The sequence below is a fragment of the Pteropus medius genome, unplaced genomic scaffold, assembly GCF_902729225.1.
Source record: "Pteropus medius unplaced genomic scaffold, Ma_sr-lr_union100, whole genome shotgun sequence".
NCBI lineage: Eukaryota > Metazoa > Chordata > Mammalia > Chiroptera > Pteropodidae > Pteropus > Pteropus medius.
Window position 1 is genome coordinate 19,341,865 of NW_024356249.1, and position 23,144 is coordinate 19,365,008.

Genomic DNA, 23,144 nt, shown 5'->3' on the forward strand with positions numbered 1-23,144 from the left:
AGCTGTCATTTAATTAAAAACACCAGCAGGTGGAGACTATCTCCTGTAAAGATGCCTTCAAAATCTCAGACTCCAATGTCTCCTATTTCCAGAAATTAAGGCACATCTTATCAGTTATGTCCCCCTGAATATGATATTGACCTTTTAAAGAAACATGTCCCAACAGACCTCACCATCTTTCTCTTTCAAACCTGCTCCTCCCCAGCCTATATGCTGGATCAATCACTGAAGTTAGAAACTGCAGAATCATCATTAACTTATATATTACAATAGTTGGATTTGTAAATGGAGTTGCTGAGTTATTTTTTAACTTTTTATTTTGAAATAATTCAAATGTACAGAAAAGTTGTAGAAGGGTACTAAGAATTTCCATATGCCCTTTACCTATATTGGTCATCAATTTTAAATTTTAACATTGTCTCATATTTGCTTTATCATTCATTTTTTCTCTTCTCTCTCTCTCTCTCTCTATATATATATATACACACACACATATACACACACACATGTGTATAAATATATATGTATATAAATACACACATACACGCATGTATATACATATATACATATATACATATATATACATACATATATATACCCCTATATAATTTTTTTCTGTTCTATTTGAGAGTAAGGTACAGACCTCATGCTCATTTTTTCTTATTTAAGTGTTATTTTCTAAGAATAAGAATATTCTACATAATCACAGTAAAATTTTTAGAATCATAAAAATTAACATTGATACACTGCTATTATCTAATCTATAAGACCTACTCAGATTATGCCAATTGTCTTTTTAATGTCTTATAGCATATATTTTGCTGGTCCAAGATGGAATTAAGAATCACACTTGCAATTTCTGGTAAAGATGGCAGAGTAAGTAAACACTGTGCTGCCTCTTCTCATGACCACATCAAAATTACATCTAAACTACAGAACACCCATCATTGAGCATTGCTTGAAGTGTAGCTGAACAGAAGTCCTGCAACTAAGAACACACAGAAGGAGCCACCTCAAGACTGGTGGGAGGGGCAGAGATTCAAAACAAGCTGGTCCCACAGCCATCTGTGCTAGTTTAAAAATTGAGAGCAATATCTTGGCCGCACAAGTCCCCCTGAGGAGTGAGGGGTCCCAGCCCCATGACAGGCTCCCCATCCCAGGGCTCCAGTGCTGGGAAGTGGAGTCCCCACAACTCTGGCTGTGAAAACCAACTGAGATTGTGGGCAAATGACATAGAGGGGTGCTGGAGTATCAGGATTCTTCTTAAAGTTCTTCTTAAAGGGCAGGCACACACAGTTACTTAGTGATGGACTCACTCACTCTGAGTTCCAGTGCTGGGACAGCAGCTTGAAAGGTGCCAGGGGCATACAGCGGGGAACTAAATTGTCTGGTTTCAGTATGAGTGCTCAAGGGGTAGCAGCTTTCACCCAGACAAAAGTGCTGGCAGAATCCATTGTTTCTTTGTTGAGCCTTCCCCCATTCTGATGTGCAGACATAGGTGGCCACCATATCTGAGTAATCAATCTGGCTAACACTGTTCACCCTTCCCTGGTGATTCCCTGTCCTACCCAACTTGCAGGCCCACCCAAGCCACTTTCAGTGACTTTTCCATACAAATGGCCTGAATTGGCTCATGATGTATAATTTCATAAAATCTCTCAAAGGTTCACAAAATCCAAATAGGCAGCATCTGGCTTCAGTATGTCCTGTACCGTTTGATAATTAGCCTCAAGCCCAGCACTAGAAGTAACTGGCCTAGGTTCACCACATGGCCTCTTAAAGCACATCTAAGCTAAGCACGGGTGGCAGCCATCTGCAGATTGCTTGGTAGCTCATGCCACGTGGTCCCTGGGCAGGGCACAGGCTGAGGCTGAAGGTGGCCTATAGCAGGGCCCCTCCCAGGAAAACCCAGGGCCAGCTTTGGACCAGTTCAGAGTACCACCTGGGGCCACATCTGAGGATAACACACCCAAAGAGCAGACTAGGCCAGCACAAGAGCCCTGCTAAAGTGAATCCTGGTCCAGAGGGTCAGCCTCTGCACAGTGGCTCCTCCACTGGTCACAGCCAGTCCTCATAATCAGTCAGCCTAAGGATCAATCCCTCCCATCAATGTTCCAACAGCAACCAAGGCTCAACTATAACAGGAGAGCACATACAACCCACACTAGGGTCACACTTAGAGCACCTAGCTCAGGTGAGCAGGGAGACTGTGCCACTAGGCCCCACAAGACACCTAAGGACACTCTACTAAGACCATAAGGGCACTCTACTAAGACCAGGAGACATAGAAGCCCTACCTAATACATAGAAACAAACACAGGAGGCAGAGAAAATGGGGAGACAAAAAAACATGTTCCAAATGGAAGAGAAGAATAAGGTTCCAAAAAAAGAACTAAACAGAATGGAGACAAGTAATCTGCCTGATGCAGAGTTCAAACACTGAGTGCTCAATGAATTTAGGGGAAGAGTAAATGAAGTCAGTGAGAACTTTAACAAAGAGATAGAAAACATAAAAATAAAGATAGAAAATATAAAAAAGAACCAATCAGAAATGAAGACTACAATAACTGAAATGAAGACTATATTAGAAGGAATCAACATAGATTAGAAGAGGCAGAGGATTGAATCAAAGACATAGAAGATAAGGTAGTAGAAAACACCCAATCTGAACAGCAAAAAAAAAAGAATTCAATAAAATGAGGATAGTTTAAGGGGCCTCTGGGACAACATCAAACATACCAACATTTACATCATAGGGGTACCAAAAGGAGAAGAGAGAGAGCAAGAAATTGAGAACCTATTTGAAGAAATAATAATGGAAAATTATCCTAACTTGGTAAAAGAAATAGACATACAAGCTCCAGAAACACAGAGTCCCAAACAAGATGAGCCCAAAGAAGTCCTCATCAAGACACATCATAATTAAAATGCCAAAGGTTAAAGACAAGTAGAGAATTTTAAAAGCAGCAAGAGAAAAGCAGTTAGTTACCTCCAACAGAGCTCCTATGAGACTGTCAGCTAATTTCTTAACAGAAACTTTGTAGGCCAGAAGAGACTGGCAGGAAATATTCGAAGTGAAAAAAGTAAGGACCTGCAACCAAAATTACCCTGCCCAGCAAAGCTATTATTTGGAATTAAAGGACAGATAAAGAGCCTCTCAGACAGGGAAAAGCTAAAGGAGTTTATCACCACCAAATCAGTATTACAAGAAATGTTAGAGGGACTTCTTTAAGAAGAAAAAGATCAAAAGTATAAATAATAAAATGGCAATAACTATATATCTATCAACAATTACTTTAAATGTAAATGGATGAAATGACATAGTGTGGCTAAAAGGATAAGAAGATCCTTACATACGCTGTCTACAAGAAACTCCCTCCAGATGAAAAGACACACTGAAAATAAAGAGATGGAAAAAGACATTGCATTAAAATAGAAACAAACAAACCCCCCAAAAAGCTGGGGCAACGGTACTTATATCAGACAAAATAAACTTTAGAACGAAGGCTGTAGCAAGAGACAAAGAAAGACCCAGTAATCTTACTTCTGAGTCTTTATCCAAAGAAACCAAAAATGCTTCTTCAAAGGGACATGTGCATCTATATGTTCATTGCAGCATTATTTACAATAACCAAGATATGGAGGCAATGTGGGTGTCCATCAATAGATGAATGAATAAAGAAGAGAGAATACATATATAATGGAATATCAGCCATAAAAAAGAATGAAATTTTGCCATCTGCAACAATATAAATGGACCAAGAGGATGATGTGCAGGGTGGAGTGAGTCAGAAAGAGAAAGACAAATGCCACATGATTTCACACACATGTGGAATCTAGAGAACAAAATAAACACACAAATAAAACAGAAACAAACTTATAGATACAGAGGACATTTTGATAGTTGCCAGATGGGAGGGTGTTGGGGTGGGTGAAAAAATGAAGGGATTAAGAAATACAAATTAGTAGTTACAAAATAGTCATGGGGCATAAGAAATTCAGTCAATAAATTCGTAACAGCTATGTATGGTGTCAGATGGGTACTAGACTTACCCGGGTGGTCACTTTGTAAGTTATATAAATGTTTAATCACTATGTTGTACATCTGAAACTCATATATTATTGTATGCCAACTGTAACTGAAAAATTAAAAAATTAAAAAGAAAAGAATCACACTTGCACTTATTTTTCATATCTCTTGATCTGGGATGCTTCTTTAACCTTTATTTGTCTTTTATGACACTGATATGTTTGGAGAGTACAATTATTGATTTTATGCCTATTAATTTGGGTTTGTCTGATGTTTTTTTCGGTTTATGCATTGTCGTCAGGAATATAATGTAAGTGATGCTGTGTCCTCTAAGTACATCACATCAAGAGAGACAGTGTGTCAATCTGTCTCATTATTGATAATATTACCTTTATTATTTGGTTAAGTCATATCTACTTTTTCTTTCTCATTCACTTTTTCACTCCTCATACCAACTAGCTTTTTGATGCTGTCAGTTCTGAAAATCTCCCAAATTAAGGTTTTCTCCTTCATTCTCATGGCCTTTGTTTAGATTGTTGCATTAGCTTCCCAATTCATCTCCTGACTCTATCTCTTCCAATTCTTCTCTAATTTGCCAAAGTTGCAGTTCTGAAATACAAATTTGGCCATGAATCTTCCTGACTTTCAACAATTAAGACCTTAATTCCACTCAATTGCTTACAGCAGCATTTCCAAATTACTTTATGTGAAGCACTGGTTTACTTGTTCAGAATAAAGTTCCTACAATCAATAAGTGTGGGAAAATCTACGCTAGTTACTATGTCTTTTCTAGCCATATAGATTAACATATTGAAGATTCCAAGAAGTTCTGTGAAATAAGTCCTGCATTTCTCAAACTTACTTGAACAAAAAACCTTTTGTTTGCCACAGTTCACTATATATAACTCAAGAAACAAGTGGTCTATAAGGTTAATATTTCATACAACACCATTGGGAAGATATTGCTTTTAGTTCATACTCCTTAGCAAGCCTTAAAAGAAAACTCACACCTTGCCTGTCTTCACTAGCTCAAAGTCTATCACTTTCCTCACCAATATTCCCTCTCTTTCGTCAATCAAAACTACTACGACGATCTCATGACACCACATACTAACATGTCTTGTTACTGCACAAACAGTAACTTCTGTCTACAATATCCTTTACTGTTTCATCTCTGATGGAAAAAAATACACCTGTTCTGTGTGTTTCTTTAAGAAGTACAGAAAACATTTCTGTGATCAGATGTGTTTCCTTACTTTCACATCACATTACTTCACTTCTGGCATTTCTGATCACTAAATGTGTGATTAGTTTTTTCCACACCAAACAATTCTGTGACATCAGCTGAGTGTCCTACAAGTTAACACTTTTCCTAAGCTATTTTTTGAAGCTAGCATAGGATCTGACAGGTTAAGGGCTCAGCCCTACAAGACTGCCTTCCCATCACTTCAGAGGCCAATTGCAAGTCCAGGTCGTAACCTGTCCTTCTGACAGACTGGCTATAAATCTGAGGTTCCCACAACTCTTGGGTTCAATTAATTTGCTAAAGCTGCTCATGGAATTCAGGAAAACAGTTTATTTACTTGATTACTGGTTTATTATAAAAGAATATAACTCAGGAACAGCCAGATGAAAGAGATGACTAGGGCAACATACCGAAAAGGAATGAGGAGCTTTCGTGCCTTCTCCACGCACCCCACTTTCCTAGCATCTCCATGTGTTCGCCACCCCATAAGCTGCCCCTAAACCCTGTCCTTTTGGGTTTTTATGGAGGCTTTATTACCTAGGTGTGATTTATTAAATCATTGGCCATTGGCGATTAATCACAGTCCCCCTCCTCTCTCCAGAGATCAGGGAGTACTGGTGAATGTTCTAACCCTCTAATGACATGGTTGGTTCCTCTGGCAAACTCAGGTATAGCTGAAAGAGGCTTGTTATGAATAACTTTCTCATCAGTTAGGAAATTACAAGGGTTTTAGCAGCTCTGTGTCATGAACGCTCACTGGAGTGTGTCACTCACACTTCCATTAATGACCCAGTCCAAATGCCACCTTCCTCCCTGAAGTCTGCTCTGCTCTCATCTCTACTCCCTTTGTGTACCCCTCTACTGAGGGCTTAACACACCTTATAATGACTCCTTTGCATGTGTGCCTCTCTCCCAACATGGTGAGCTTCTTGAGCCCATGGCTTCCTTGTACACCTCGTGAATATCACAGTTTTTGCTAAACTCTGAGTGATTGATTGTTGATTAAGTAAATTAACACAGCCTTGATGTTTTCTATATGTTGTTGGTGAATTTGCTGACATCAGCTATATCTAGCGACCCTATCAGATTATTGATGCTATAGGGACTTTTGTATAAAGCCAAATTTATAAGTATCCAAAATAGATTATTTATTTTTCATTTCCCTTTTCTTATGTCACTTGCCTATATTTGGAAATATATGTTACAAGGTACGTGAGGTAAATAACTTGACTCGTTTCTTTGAATGTTAATCAAAATCAGTAAGTGTCTTAATTTATTTAGTGAAATGTGTCTATTCCTGGTAAGAAAATTCATTTTCTTCAACTTATTGTAAACAAATGAAGAAACATGATGTTCTCACATCTGTTTCTACTTTTATAAAGACACATATAATATTCTTTAGCCACCTTCTTGCCATTAAAAGTGTGATCCGTCAGCTTTTACAGTTGTTCAACAGAATTGATAAAAGTCTTTGTCTACAGCAACTGTGTATTTTCAGCCACACACCTTTCCATTTCAACTTACCAAAGGAAAGACTACTTTTATTATCCAAATGGAAAAGCTGGGTCATCTGCAAGGGTCGTGAAACGGGCTTATTCCTAATCAGGGACCTCGGAACCCAAACGTGTGCACCGTGGCTCCTACCCCTTTGGAGACAATCTCATGGGAGTAACTTTTCCATAGCAGGAGAGACACCATGATTTTTCCATGTCACACTCCAACTTCTTGAGAACGTGCTCGAAGTCAGATGTTGAACAAAACTCTCAATTTCTATTTCAAATGCATTCCATACAGATTAAAGCACAAGTGTAGGGTCTACCACTCAGCCTTCCTACGCAGTATGATTCATAAGGAAACTCCTTTTACTGGCTGACAACAAATCAAGAGCTTGGGATAGCAGTATTTGAGAGCATGTACTCAGAGCGGGTTTGGGGTGGGCAGAAACACAGAGTGCATTCCAGGTTGGCAAAAGTGTACGGTTTACAATTACAAGGCAAGGTGAAGCTGCTGCTGCTGAGAGTCAAGGAGGCTATAAATACGTAGTAAATGAGGCCAAAAAGTAAGTGAAATCATAATTCTCTCCATCTCTGACTCTCTGTCTGTCTTCCTCTCACGTTCCCATTTCTCTAATGTGCTTTCAAAGCTGAGATATTAATTGTAAGTTTTCCAAAGTCTCTATTCATCCTGTAACTGGCAAACAACTGTTATACTTTTGTAGCTATTCTGCAGCTACACACTGATCCATCCCTAAAATCACCACTAAACTTGTAATGCTGAAGTATGTGCAAGTTTGAATCAGCATTACCATACAAGGCAGCTTTGAATTCCTCATGGTAACCTTTTATTACTCTTTTCAAGTTTTCAAACCACTGCCAAACTTCTTGAACTTTGTAGAATGATTATAAACTTTATAAACATAAACCTCTGATTCCACTTGGTAATCTGTTAAAGAATGCCAAAGTTATATTAACAATGCGCATTTCAAAATCAAAGGACTGGAATACCATTTTAATTACTTTGACCCTAGAAAACATTTGTTGGTATCATTGAACAATTGATAAACGGTATTGCAACAGCTGTGCTGGTTTTCAAGAAGAAGATTATACAACCCAGAAACAGAGCTTGGGCTGCAAATGTCCTGTATGTCTGGGTTGTTTACAAATGCCTCAGATATTCAGAAATGTACCCTTTTAAAATCTCTGAAACATTTGTTAGTAACACTTCATAATGTAAGTATGTTTCCTTTGGCACCTCAGTAGGGCAGTTCTTATTTTCAGCTCAAACTCTGAGGGATTAGGTTGAGAAACAGAAAGGGTTCTGTCTTTAGCAGGCTGACCCGGGGCTGCTGCTGGTTGCACAGCCCAGAATCAATGAGATATGGAGCAACTCCTTAACGAGGGAAGGCCTTTCTTTCTTTAAAGGACTGGCGAATGCTGTTGGAAGATGCAACGGTGCACGGGAGGAATTACTGTGGAAGGGCAAATAAGGAAAAGAAAACTACTTTTATGTGATCCTGACATAATTTATATGAAAGGGAAGAGACTTGTACTCAATATGGCAGTATGGTGAGGTAAATAAGAATTCAGACTTTGGGGTCAGAGTTCGAATTCCAGTTCTTACACTTCTTAGCTTTGCGGTTTTGGTCTTACTTAATCCCACTGTCCTCGGTTTGCTATCTATAAAATGATAAAATAAAAGTACCTACGTCCAAATGTTGTTGTGAAGATTAAGTGAGTGTATGTGTATAAAGCATTTAGAACAGCGACTTAGCTCTACTGATCAAAAGAATGTTAAGGCAATTAAAAAAATAAACTTAAAAAAATATTTCAGCCAAAATGTGCTCTCACATGATAATGCTTCTCCCAACACAAACTTAAGAAAGGTTATTTTAAAGCTATTAACTCTTCCTTTGGTGAAACCCACATTAAGTACTCTGAAAAGGGCTCTATGATTATCATCTAAAGACCTTTGGTGGGAGATACATAATGGGAATTCCTGTGTTTGTTTTACAGGTGAAGAAGCAAGAGTTACTCTAGGCCCTCGACGAGATACTGAATCATCCCTCTGGGGTGCAGCCCGCTGCGTGTGCATTTGCTCTGCCTCCTGCCACCAGAGCAGTGGGCAGAGGGGAATCCTTAATGAATATTCAATGTTGATGATGATTTCATAATAGTGCCTTACAATTATCTCACAGATTTTGCAATAACTGTACAGGGTATTTCCTGATATTGGAAAATACTGGGCGCAGTAGCATTTGGCAGAAAATCAATTCAGAATAAAAGTACCGTTTGTCACTGTGGTCCTAAGTTGTCCCAGCTTCCCTCTTTCCTGCTTCTCTAGCCCCCATTTCAAGACTATTAGTAGAACTGCATTTGGAACAAGAAGAGAGGAAATGTGTGTGGACAAAAAATAAAGTACTACAAGCCTTTGTCAGGTAGGACTGCCAAAACTCACAAGCTCTTTTGCTATTCACTCTTACAAACATTTAATTATTTTGAAGGTATGATACCTAAATTATATAAATTTAAAAGGAGTAATTCATTTTTAAATTTCAGAAAAAATTGTTAGAATTGGGTAAGTCACTGATTATGAATAGTATCGCATGCCATTATTCTTTGGTAAACTGTAAGAATTGACAAACTTCTGGGCTAATCTCCAGATTTTCTATCTTCTGTTTGGTTTATCACAATGGATTGTTAGTTCATTTAAATACCTGTTTCCTTTATGGGATATGAGATTGTGAACTTCTTGAGGGCAAGGCCTATACTATATATAGTTTTATACCCACAGAACTTGAGAATTGTGGGTGATTAATAAATCCCCACTCAATTTTCATTAAATAAAATTTTATTTCATAGAATCTGGAGAATAAACATGGCCCAGTATTCTAAATTCTTTCCCATTGACTCATTAGTAGCACTAAAGGTGTTTCTCACCTTGGCAACTGGAGTACTGAGGATTCCATTCGTCCAGCAAAGGAATTCAAGAACTGAAGATTCTCCATGGGAATATAAACCTCCTGCTTGCTTCCAGGTCATGACCTCAAACCTTGGAATGTACTGTGTTGAAAATAGTGCTCACTAGGTTTTCTAAGTCTAGATTATTATAAATGTTCCTGATATTTATAAATTCTACAGACAGTTTATGGACTTACATTTATTAAGACTGCACAACTGTATAAATCCTTAATTAAAGGGAGAGGAAAGGTGGATAAAAGAATAAAAGTTAATAACCTAAGTAGTGCATTTATACAAATAACATTTTGTAGTATGCAGAGTAAATTCACATATTTTTCAGGAATTCTCCTTTATTTAACAAATAATTCTGTTCAATAGATGTGACCGATAACATGGCTGCATAACAAATTACCCCAAAATTTGTGGCATAAAACAACCATTCATTTAAGTTCATGGAATCTATGGTTTGGGAATTTAGACAGGATACAGTGAGTTCAGCTTGTCTCTGCTCATGTCAGAGTCTTCAACTCAAAGCCTTGAGGCTGGGGAATAGAATCATTTGAAGAATCATCACTCACCTGTCTGGGATCAATGCTGGTATTGGGCTTGGAGCCTCCGTACCTCTTCATGTTGACCTCTCCGATGGACCCTCCAAGTAGGCTACTTTGGACTTCCTCATAGTGTAATAACTGGGCTTCATCATTCAAGATAGAGAGCCTGGAGGGGTCACGTCACTTGTTGGGACCTAGCATAGGAAGGCATGCATGCCACATTCAGTTCATCCCGGTAGTCACGAAGTCCCACTTAGAAGGTGGTGGAGCCAAAAGATAAAGGAGGCCCTCCTTTCTACACTGTAGCATACTGGAACACACTATGAGCAAGAAGTAAGCATTTATTGTTTCAAGCCACTGAGATTAGGGTTGTTTATCATGAACATTAATCTTTCCTAACTAGTACAGAGAAATAAAGCACACCATTTATTCGTTCTACAAACATCTCTTGACTAGGTCATGTGTTGCATTAGGATGCTTGGAAACAGGGGATGAATAAGGTTAGCACTACTGCTCTAAATTCTTCATAGTCTCATGGAGGAGACAGATGAGTAAAGCTGCAAAAAGTTTTATTGTTTCAATTTGGTCCAAGGCATGGGAGAGGGCTCCAGGATGATTAGAAGGCTGCCTATTGGTTTCAGGAAGAAGTGCAGGCACAAGGCCAGGGGGATGCAGAAGGACCTCTCAAAAGCTTCTTGGCTCCAGAGGCTCTTAGTGATGCATGAGGGTGAACCTTTCAAAGAGATACTTGCCCAACCCAGTCTGGGGGCCGGCCAGCCTGTGGAGGTTAGTCAGGTGGTCATCCATCTTCTTGATGAGTTTCACCTCCTCGTCTAGGAAATGGCTCTCCAGGAAGTCACAGAGATGGGGGTCTGCATGGACAGAACCCAGGGCAAAAGGGCCTGGTTCAGGTTCTTCTGTATGACCATGCAGCTTCCTGAGTTTTACCCGACTCATCTTGAGAAGACTTCTGCAGGTCCTGGAAAAGGGTGCGGCTGCCACACTGGTTCTGTATCTTCAAGAGACACTTGGCACCCTCAAGTTTCTCCTCGGCTGACTCTGGGAAGAAGTGGCCAATGCCTTCCAGAGCCACATCAACTCCGTTGAAGTGGAAGTCCTGAGAGGTACGTGTAGGAGGCTTGCAGACACAGGTTGACTGGGCGGTTGATGCCGCCTCCACCTCGGTGGAATAATTCTGACAGATTTGAGAGCTCATGGTTGTTCGGCAATAAAGAATTAAGCTCAAAACACGATGTTGGCTGGTCTCAGAGGCCAAGGATGGCTGAGAAGGTTCCAAAGGTTGTGACTGGAAAAGAGGTTGGAGGGTGGTCGGAGGCTAGAAGAAAGAATGTCTCTGGGTCTGTTCCACCCAAACACTGTTGAAGCAAGAGACAGATCTGGGGGACTGCAGGGGGCACTGCCTGGGAATCTTGACTTTTAATGGTCAAGCCTAGAAGGGGGTCACATTATATTCTCTTATGTTGTTGGGTAAAACTCAATCACAAAGCCCTACACAACTTCAGTGGATGCTGGGAAATATAGTCTCACTGGAAATAAGTTTGGTGATCACCTAGCCAATATCTGTCACCTATCCTTCTATCTACTTATTTACAATCATCATAGTCATCTTGTAGATGACTCTCTAAATTGCTCACCCTAAACCTCTTTATTCCCATTCTGTTTCCCCCTCAAACCTCATTTGAGGAGATTTGTAACTTTGGCTTAGGTTGCATGACTATGTCTCCTGGGCATAAACTGGCTTAAACAATATGAAACAATTGAGGTCAATCAGATTTTCTTTTTAGGGAATTTGGAATCAGAGCCTAGAGGCAGCCCATGACTAGATTTGTAACATAAAATCAGAAGTGTTAGGGCATCCATCTTTCACTAACCCTGTGGACTCAGGACCAGAAAGAACGTGTCCACAGAAAAGAAAAATAGAGCAGATATTCTGGGAATAACTTGGATGAGAGCAAGATGGGGAAGACATCTGATGGTTGCCCAACCCAGTTTCTATTCTTTCCTCAGCCTGACAAGTTCCTGCCTATACCCTTATAATGAATAACCCTTTTGGTTATTTGGAAAAGAAAAAAAAAATGATGCTAACCGAAAAGACACCTTATCTAATTAAACAAAGAATTTGAAGCAGGTCAAATGAACTTACACAATAAAGTTGTCTGGAAAACTAAAAGATATTTAAGTGCTATGATAGTGAGGGTTAGATTTTGCTCAAAGTTTCCTGAAAGTCGAAGTGAAAGGGAGATGTAGTTATTTGTGTTACTCTCAATTTTAGAAATGAGAAAATGCACATCTTCCTTTGGAGAGTAAAGCTCTGTTAGCAGTAAGATCTAATAGTAATTTCTTAGGCACTGGGCTATTAATAATTCATGTGGGTGAGTTCACAGACTTCTCTCAATCCATTCACACTGTCAAAGAGGACACCAGTTCTCACATGTAATGATAAAAGTGAATGCTTGGAATCTTAGAACAATTTGAACCTCATTATCACTACAATGTAAGCCCTTATTAGCTAATATTTGAATGGCTTTGACTTCCTCTTGTTATTTATATATTCTCTGATCTTGAATCTTATTCTCCCCATTTGGCTACATTTCATTATATGTGTTAAAATTACTTCTATTTTCCCTAGAACATAAAGCACTGTGAGAGCAGGGATCTTGTTTGTCTTGTTCACTGCTTTGCTCCCAGTGCCTGCAACCAGTCCAGGCATATAGCAAATGCTCAATAAATATTGAGTGAGTGAATGAATAAATGAGTGAAGCAATGGAGAGAAGTGGAGATGGCAGAGTGCAAAAAAAGAAATTGGGAAAAATTGAGGTTTGGGGGACTTGGGGAGATAGAAGCTGGTGGTGTGAGAAAAGCAGGTAGGAGAGAAGATGAAATTTGGTAAGTATTGCTGAGAGCAATGTACTTTGATCCTTGTATTGGCATTTAAAAAATTCAATTAAACTTTCTTTTTTTTAACTTAAAGCTACTGAACTATGTTTCTTCTACTACTTCGTTCTTTAGACCAAACGAATTACATCTCGACTAGTGAAACTTTTATATGGTTTTCATGGCTAACTCAGATGTTACTTAATTCATTTTGTTATTCACCATTTTGGGACTCCTGGGAAAGATTTTTCTCCTTATTAGGAGATTAAAACGCCCTTTTCCCCCTTCTTGGCTTTATACTTTGAGTGCTGTTTTTGAAGGCATAGTGCTTGAATAAAAGGACAGATCTGAAAATGGAAGGAATCACATACAAGATGGCAGAGCAGAGAGATTAAAAAGAGCTTATTCTAAGCCAAATTTGTGCTGGCCTATGTCTTGTATTTAAGCCAGTCTTAGCTGTGCTTTTCATTACTTACAGCCAAAGGCATTCATAACTGATTGTCATTCTTCTCTAGCAAACTATCAAAACTAACCTTGGTATGCCTCTCAGTCCTGCTTATCCCAGGCATCTATCTGTATGTTTTGGTCTCATTTGGAAACTTGATATCCATTCTGCTTTGTAAATCCCTTAACCTGGTCTTCCTATACTCCTTAACTTTACCTCTGTGCCCTCTGAAATGCAACTCCTGTGTACTATCAACTCCCTTCTACTGTCAACCTCTTCATCTCCTTGCTCTGATACCCAGTTATCCCTCAAAGTCTATATTTCTTCTGTAGTACTCTGAATAGAGGCCAGTTATTTTTTCTCCCATATGGGCATTTCACAATGCCTATGGGGTAGATGTCTTACTCATTCTCTATTGTTATTTCCACTAATTCCTGTATGTTTCCTAGCAATGAGCTCTTTGAAGTATAGTGCATGGCCTCAGATTTACTACTCATTTCATCTCTTAGTTCCCACTTCTGTCAAACTCCAGGATACTCCTGCATTTTTTTTTAATAACTTTTTTTTTTAATAACTGATAGCCTCTGGCTTACTGTTCTCTCCACTGTTTTCCCTTATTCTTGATGACTTCAACATTTTTAGAGATGTCCATCCCATACTTGGGCCTATTATTTCCTAGACTCCCCGAATCCAACAATCTGGTTCTCCATCCTACTTAGCTGTAACTCTGAGGAGAAAATCAATGGGACTTGGCTAGAAGGTCTCTAGACTCTTAAAACCAGCACTCCTCCTTTAAACTAGTATGATGCCTTCAGTCAGTATTTCTGGTGACATCAACTCTAATGTCTCTGTGTTTAATAATGGCTGACTCTAGTAAAGATAACTAGGTACGAGTTGTTTTCGTTATTGTCTGAAGATCAAGATATCCTGGGTAGAAGTATCATTGAAGAAAAATCAAGAGCAGCCTTCATAAATGTCAGCATGAAATGCCATTCAAAACAAGTATAAAAGATTAATTATATCTTGTTTTGAGTGTTTCAAAATACATTATCAAATTAAATAGAAGCTACAATGACATGTTTCCCAGGAAGAGACAAAATAATTAGCTAAAGCTATTTAAGCATCTAGTAAATACATTAAAAAAAAAAAAAAGATTCTGTTAAGCAAGAATGTGTTTCAGGTTGTATATTCAAAACACACCCATGTGCTCCAGCACAATGAGTCCTTTTCACATATGTGAGTATTCAGTATAATCACCAAAGTTGTCATTGAGTACTTAAATCAGGAGACGTCAGGGAGGGGCAGAAAGAATATAGTACAGTTGGTGGTAAAATGCTATTTTATGGAGACATTACTGGAGTCATGAGTTTTCTGAAGAAATAAGTGAACACCCGAAAGACAAGTTCAGATATGCCAGGGCATCTTGAAACAAAGGCTTAATACTGATCTCGGGTGGTAGTGTCTCTCTGGTAACCATGGTGAAGTTGGATGAGCTTAAACACTGCCTGTTGGAAATTCCTTAAGAATGAGTCAATAATGAATCTTTTGCCTTCGGTGAAATAGGGCTGAAATACTTCAAAGTCAGATTTGTAAATCTATGCTTGAAGACTTCAGTCATAGAAGTTTCAGCTTAAGTTGATTAAAGAAAAAACAACTCTGTCTTTCATTTCCAAAAAAGTAAAAATAAAAAAAGATACAGCAAATATGAAGGCCAGTGAGTTCCTGAGTAACTGGCATTTCTAAATGGGATTAGATAACTCAAATCCACTGATTTCTCAAAACTATAACTGTATCCAAGGGTTACGAGCAAAATTCTGCTTAGGGATGAATAGGATATGAGCACATCTGTGAATGAGTTCATGATTAATCATTCTGTTCCAATACGATAATAAACGTGTCACCTCAATATACTTCAGCAACGAATGATGTGTCAAAATCTTTTGAACTTCCTGGGTCTCAGGAAAGAAATATCTCCCCTCTTTTTTTCTCTTCTAACTCCTTCTGTTCTCGGGTACCCACTGCTGTTTAGGGCATAGGAGGATCAGAAGTCATCATTATATCTTGTAATATCCCAGACAGTGGCTTCAGCAGAAGGGAAAACACATCTTTTCTTACTCTCTGTGGTGCCTTTATCGTGTTTCATATTCTGGTATGCTCTCCTTCCGAATCTAGTCCCTTTCAGGGTGAGAGTCTCTCTACATCTCACTGCACAGACGTAGTTGTTAAATGCCTACTATATTAAGTACAAAAATGATAAGCTATATCTCTGAAAAACAGAACATAAATGGGTTTGGGATGAAGAGATTTCCATTTATTGACCAATAAGTAGAACAAGAGGTTATTCTTCATTGTCCACTTTTGAAGAAAAAAAAATACATGAATCAAGATTTAAAACTTTTATTGCTTCCCTATCTTTTCCCTATTGCAGGGGAAGGATTTAATCTAGCAACCACCTTATTTTCTTATTAAGTGTTTATAGGGCAAAGTAGTTGAAATTTTTTTTTAATCTGATTAATAATTAAAAATGGCAGGGTACTTTGAAACCTCTCATACAGAGAGCTCATTCTCTTATATTACAAGACCAAACTAAATAAGAATAATGAGTCTAATCTAGTGGTTCTGTACTTCCCAGGCAAAGTAGTTTTTTCTTCTAGAAAATACCTAATATCCATGCAATTAGCACCTCTGGTAGTAAGTTATGGCTTTGGTCAAATTTCTTCAGCCTCTACATCTGATTCTACCTCAGCCCCAGAAGAATGGAGGCTTAACAGGCAGACATATGAGGAGTGGCCATGTCAGCAGGCAGGAGAATTATCTCAATCTATTCTCACTTAGCCATGTCTGGGGGTGAGTAGTAGTGGTAGAATTTAGGGAGAAGCACTATTAGTCAAACAAGCAGGAACTGAAAAAAAAAATCAAATTATTCTGGGTATGTGTCAGAGAAAACTGCTATTTCCACTATAATAGAAATACTTCACACAGAGGGGAAAAAGGGATATCTTATGATTTGCTAATAGGAAGAATGAATCTACTATTCCACATTTGCTTCCTTTTCACAATAGGCCGCCATAAAAAGTAAAAAAAATTCTTAGAATACCAAATAGAGTTGTAATTTAAGTATGAGTAATACCTGTTAGATTTATTTCAAGAGAATATAAACTTTTCCCAAACTTCAATTAAAATGCCACTTTCTTCTTCTGAAAGGAAAAAAAAAGAAAACTCCCACATGACTTTAAAACTAACAACTTAAATGCTTTGATTTATTTTGAAGTTTCATAAAACTTATCTTTTCATCATAACGAAAAAGCCTAGTTATTGTTCTGTCTTGTCAGAGAAGCCTTTGTTTTAGGTTCAGTAATTTTTAACCCTTGGACACAGCGCCCCCTGCTGTAACAGCGCTTAATTGTAGAAGGATTGTTTTTTGCTCTCAAACAAAAAGGATATGAAGAACAAAGGTTCAGTTCTTAAAGTGAATGAGATTTTATTTTGAATAATAGCATACATATCATTCATTACACTTAATTTTCATAGTGCATAGTTTATGGAAGTATATAGTGGAAGTAAACATTAGGAATACCTAAAGATGAAAGTTATATAGGTGAAGAAGATATTCCATATACCTATGAACAGGCTTAGAAGCATCACAGGACAATATCCATTAGAAAAGAATAAAAACCATGCAAAAAAATCTATCTGCACCATGCCAGGCAAGTGCAATCGATGCAAGTTATATTTTCTTGGCTACAAAAAGTATACATGTTCTTTGGATTGAAAACATTACATAAATGAGTGCTTTGGTTTTAGTGTCCAAGCCAAAAATCTATAGAAGTAAAAAGTGTGGATGCCACATGTGACAATAAAATATTCAAGGCCACAGATGGAGGTCACCAGCTTATAAAGAGAATACTGAGAGGTAGGGCAAATAAAAAGAGAGAAATGCAATAAAGTCACCTCTGCCTAAATTAGGATATAGAGAACGCACAGGCATTAAAATAACAGCTCTCCATACTATGCTGCATTTCTATTTCCCTGTCAAAAGAATTCACTGTGTATTGCTACAACGTCCAGTGAATAAGATGAGGCAATAAATGTAGAGCCTTGACATTAGGAAAATTTTAATTGTCTTTTCATTTTACACTAGAGGGGAAAAAGAATGCAGAGCTAGAAATGCTCATCTTTCCATTCAGCACACCAACTTTCAAGTGTTTCATATATACTTTTGCATATATACTTGGTTTGGCACAAGGGGGTCAGGGATATAAAAATTAATTAATCCCAAGCCTCCCACTCAAAGATTTTACATCTGGAAAGCTAAAGAAAGATAAAATTCTTTACCATTTTTAAAATCAAATGCTTAAACCAGGTTTTAAATGTTGAGATGAAAAAAAATGGATAAGGAAAAACAGCAAAGAAAGATATTTAACAAAATCTTCTGGTTTCCTTTATAGTTTCTTTTTCCATTTATTTTTCCATATTGCATTTTACAGTAGAAATGCATACCACTTGGGATACCTATGGCTCAACACAGCCTGGTGCTTTCCTCTTAAGACATCATCTTCTTACACTCTACTGAACAGAACACCATCCCCTCCACTGGCATGAACTTCTGCCCAATGAGACACTTGCTGCAGCAGGAGCACAGAAAGCATTCTGTGGACGCGTGCCAGCTGAAGTTGTTATAGGTCACTCTCTGTACTTCAGGATCAATGGCATTGTGGCATCCTTGACATACCTGTTAAGTTAATGATACAAATAAGAATGAGAGTGACCTTCTAGTTAATCTTTTTAGCCAACAACTGTTAACAGGGGTCTATATGCTGAGCACTGTGAGAAATAACAGGTGAAGGCCAAACAGGTGATTTGATGCTTGTAAGATATCCCTATAATATTCAAGGCAGAAAGTTTTGATGACAAGTTCCAGGGCAGTGTTTTCGTTCTAGCATATTCTATTAAATTACACAGGAGTAACTATAAAAAGTTTATGATTTTTCCTACAACATGAAATTCTGAGAAGGACATGGAACAAAAGGAATTCCCCTTCATTGGTGGTGGGAATGCAAAATAGTACAGCTAGTATAGAAGAGAGTTTGGCAGTTTCTTACAAAAGTAAGCATACTCTTTATCACACAATCCAATAATCATGTTCTTCGGTATTTATCCCAAAGGAGTTGAAAACTTATGTCTACTCAAAATCCCCCACCTGGATGTTTATAGCATCTTTATTCATAATTGCTAAAACTTAAAAGCAACCAAGATGTCCTTCATAGGTGAATATATGGACTGTGGTATATCCAGACAATGAAATATTAATCAATGCTAAAAAGAAATGAGCTATCAAGACATGGAAACACATGGAGGGGATTTAAACACAAACTACTAAGTGAAAGAACTCCATATGAAAAGGCTATATACTGTATGATTCCAATCACAAATTCTAGCAAAGGCAAAACTATGAACACAATAAAAAGATCAGTGGTTGGCAGAAGTGGGGAGGGGGTAGGAGGGAGGTGGGAGAGATGAACAGGCAGAGGGCAGAGGACTTTTAGGGCAGTGAAAATACTCCATTTGATAATTTAGTAATGGGTATGTATATCATCTGTTCATTCTATACATTGTCCAAACCCACAGAGTGTACAAGACCAAGAGTGAACCCCAAGGTCAATATGGGCTTTGGGTGATTATGATGTGTCAGTGTAGGTTCCACCTTGGTAAAAATGTACCATTCTGGTGAGTGATGTTGATAATGGGTAAGGCTACGCATGTGCTGGGGTTGGGGGGCGGGTCTATGGGAAATCCCTATCTTCCTTTCAATTTTGTTGTAAACCTAAAACTGCTCTAAAAACACTTGTCATTAAAAAAAGACTTTTCCTCACTCATTAAAGCTTTGAAGTGGTAATTTTATCAGTCTTACCTATGATACATGAAATTAACACTACTAATTTCTAGACAGTAGTAAATGAAAATCATGTTAAAGTAATTAAGGACTCATTAAATATACTGACGGTGAGGATAATTAGTTTGCACTAAAAATACAACTTGTAGTTAATTGGCTTCTGTTCTGTCATAAGTCAAAATTTATGTAAAATCTAATATTGGAGAATATTAATACTTACATTCCCTATACTATTCAGTATATATGTATGTTATGTACAAATACATATGACATACACACATCCATAATTTTCTTCTTTAGTTGAACATATATATGAAGAAAATAACCCTCATAGAAGAAAGTAGTTAATTGAGACCTCCAAAACGCTGTATAGTCCATATGCCTTGTTTATATATGTTCTAAATGAATGTAAAAGTTTTTGTTTTAAATATTTTATAATAAGTGAAGAAACCAACAAGATTGTCCAGTATTATATGCACGTGACTAAACTTCATCACACTCGGTCTCTTATTGTGATTGTCAGGAACTGCTGAGAGATGAGGTGAAGGTGGGTTGAGGTTAGTTAGCCTGAGCTTTCTTACTTGAAAAGGCCTCAAATGTGGCTGCTACTCAGAGGATAAATTGGTTTAGGGTATTGTTACAAATATCCATTTCAGGCCTGTAATACAATTTCCATATTTTTTAGAGTTACATGGCTTCTGATTGCAGATACTGTAGTTACTTAAGTCATACATCATGTCATCCCAGTCTTCCCTGAGAAGCAAAGGAGATATTCTATTTGCATAATCAGTACACTATTCCTGAATACAACAAAAATGAGTGTTATAATTACACACTCCTAATTTGTAGCTGTACCAGGCAAACAATTGCTCTTGCACATATTAATTTTTTATCTTTATAATTCATTTAGAATGTTCTCCTTCATGGCTTTTTATATTTTAATTTTTCAATATTTTTAAACTTGTTTGTGTAAAAGCACTTCACGTTCAACTTTTTATCCTCTTGCGTTTAGACCATTGTCTGCCTTCTTTGGCTCAGTCATATAATCAGATTTGTGGATCTTATAATCTTTTAAAACACACATTTTCATTTGTAATTTATAAAAGAGATAACCACTGTTCACCTATACATAAAATTAGGAAAATTATTTAGGTAAAAACATAACCAATGAACACACTGAATGGTATTAGAATTTAGGGTTTTTGGTTTCATAAAATTTAGTTTTATTAATAATTTGATTGCCATTCATCCCAAAGTATGACATATAATCCTAGGTAAAAACCTACTGATCTCTAACACTTCATAAATCTGGAAGCTGCCCAGGCCTCACTGAGGACCTGAGGACTACGGAACCCTTCGGCGAGACGACGATATGCTTCTGGTGTTCTTAAACTCCAACTATTTCAAAGTTCTTATTTCCCTCAAGCCCTCCTACTTCTTTTATTTTACTTATATACATAATGTGAAATAGCTAATGACACGTGCTCTCATGCGCTTTCTAGCAGCAAGGTCTCGTGAAATCTTGTAGATGTGAATTCTGGGGGTGGTCATTTGAAAATTGAATTGTAGAGACTGTGCAGACAAACTTAATGCATTTACCACTATCTTCCTCCCAAGTTAGTTTTTTTCCTCAGAAATGCCCTGTAGCTTTCTTTGCCATCACCTGGAGTTTGTTTAGGAGATAATAATATATGTTCATTTTGATATTAGGCAAAGAACAGTAGTACATCGTATACAACAGTAAACCTTTAAAAGAAATCATGCCCTATTATAAAGCTAAATAATTTATTAGAGATTCTCTCTTTTTAAAAAAATTGTGTCTACAGCCATACCACCCTGAACAAGCCTGATCCCATCTGATCTCAGAAGCTAAGCAGGGTCAGGCCTGGTTAGTACTTGGATGGAAGACCACGTATGAAGACCAGGTGTTGTAGATGTAAAAAGTAAAAAATAAAAAAATAAGGGATTGTAAACTGACAAAGTCCTTGCAATCTGTGAGGTCGACCAAGGGTTGCCTCGCCTAAAAAAATAAAAAATAAAAAATGAATGAATGAATGAATGAATAAATTGTATCTGTGGTTGTAATCCTCTCCACCGATTAGATACAATGTAGATGCAATGTAACAGTTAAATAAAATGGCTTCATCTATTTAAAGCTTTATTCAATAAATATTTATTACCTACTGTGTTGTTATGGTGTTTGAAAAAACAGAAACAAAGCAGACAAAAATCTCTGCCCTCATGAAGTTTACATTCTAGCCCTGAGACCAAGGTCACACACCCTACAATAAAATACACATTATGATAACCCTCTTCTATAGAGAAATTGTTGCAACAACATTCAGAGAAGCAGGTTTTTGGCTAAATTGTGTATCAGGCCACATGGTGACTGAGCATCTTTTCCTCGGGTATAAGGAGGGTCCATGTTGACCCCTCCAAAATGAAAAATATCAGAACGCAAGTCAGTCACTTAAACATTTCCTAGGTACAGGCATTGAGGATATTAAAGATATGGAAATAAAAAGGCAAGTTCTATCCTCTGGCTGCTCATTGTTTAGTGGAGGAGACAGATGAGTAATATTAACAATTGCACACTTGGGCAAGCACACACGCCGGGCCCCATGGGAAGAAAGAGGGATAGAGATTGAGGTAGGGAATCAGGAAGGGTGTTCTGAAAAATGTTAAGCCTAAACTGAGTCTGGAGGAATGTGTAGGCATAGTCAGGTAAAACAGGAATAGGAGGGTATATCAGACAAAGGTTTAAGTGTGAGCAGACGACAAAGAGGAGTATAAACCAACAATACTGCTCACTTGTGGAAATGTAGCATATGGGTTGGATAACTAGTAGAAGCAGCTTAGATGGGCAAGAAGAGACTGGATCTATTAAGCAAAGGCTTAAAGATCAGATTTGCATTTTAGAAAGAGTATCTTCCATCATTATGTAAGGTGGCTTTGAACATGATCAAGAATGGAAATGAAAAGACCAAATCTGAGGTCACTGCAATAATACAAATAAGAGAAAATAAAGATCTAAAGTAGAACATCTATAATTGTGAGGATCTGAGATATATTGATGAGGCATAGTTGATAGAAAATGACTAATAATCTCTGGGGACAATGGGTAAGGGCTGGAAATTGGCATTGACACCAAAACTTGTTACCTTGTTTTCACTGTATCATACTCCTAGAACTACACAAAAATGCCATTTTATTTGTCAGTCAGGAGTCTCTTCTACTTGATAGCTCAGGGGGATCTTTAACTAGTATCTGTTTTCCCGCATATAAGTAAATGTGTACCCTTTTAATATCTCCTGTGGCTTCAAGATTTATCATATATGGTCAACTTTTTAAATTTACCCTTTATCTAAATTATCTATCTCTTGGCCATCATACAACAGCAGGGTAAATCAAAGAAAAAATATATACTCTCACATTAAATACTTAAATGTTTGGCCCATGCAAATAAATCATTTATATTTTGTTAGTCCAACCCAATGGTAAATAGTAAATCATTAAGATTTACCAAAGTCAAACCAAAACTTGCAAGTCAAATCAATTTAATGAGTATTAATTGCTTTTGAATTTTCTAAATATTAACGCCCTATGGTAGGAATCACATTTCCTATT

General features: G+C 37.6%; 1 protein-coding gene, 1 long non-coding RNA gene and 2 pseudogenes across 3 annotated transcripts in view; 2 read left to right on the forward strand and 2 right to left on the reverse strand.

The window, feature by feature from the left end:
- The first annotated feature begins 7,118 nt into the window (after window positions 1-7,118).
- On the forward strand, window positions 7,119-10,529 carry LOC120600975 (uncharacterized). 2 transcript variants are annotated; one of them, XR_005652333.1, is made up of 4 exons: window positions 7,119-7,335; window positions 8,198-8,346; window positions 8,789-9,210; window positions 10,252-10,529. It is a non-coding gene; the product is annotated as an uncharacterized LOC120600975 (long non-coding RNA). The 2 variants fall into 2 exon arrangements; XR_005652334.1 differs by lacking the exon at window positions 8,198-8,346 and having other exon boundaries at window positions 7,120-7,335.
- Window positions 10,530-10,610: 81 nt separating this feature from the next.
- Window positions 10,611-16,938, reverse strand: LOC120600974 (ferritin light chain-like; annotated as a pseudogene).
- A 142-nt stretch (window positions 16,939-17,080) lies between these two features.
- Window positions 17,081-23,144, reverse strand: part of TES (testin LIM domain protein) — a 47,674-nt gene continuing 41,610 nt past the window's right edge. The window contains exon 7 of the mRNA XM_039860560.1: window positions 17,081-18,356. Within this exon, the coding sequence (XP_039716494.1) occupies window positions 18,168-18,356 (189 nt within the window). The 3' untranslated portion in view covers window positions 17,081-18,167. The remainder of the gene's footprint in view (window positions 18,357-23,144) is intronic.
- On the forward strand, window positions 21,336-21,454 carry LOC120601394 (uncharacterized; annotated as a pseudogene).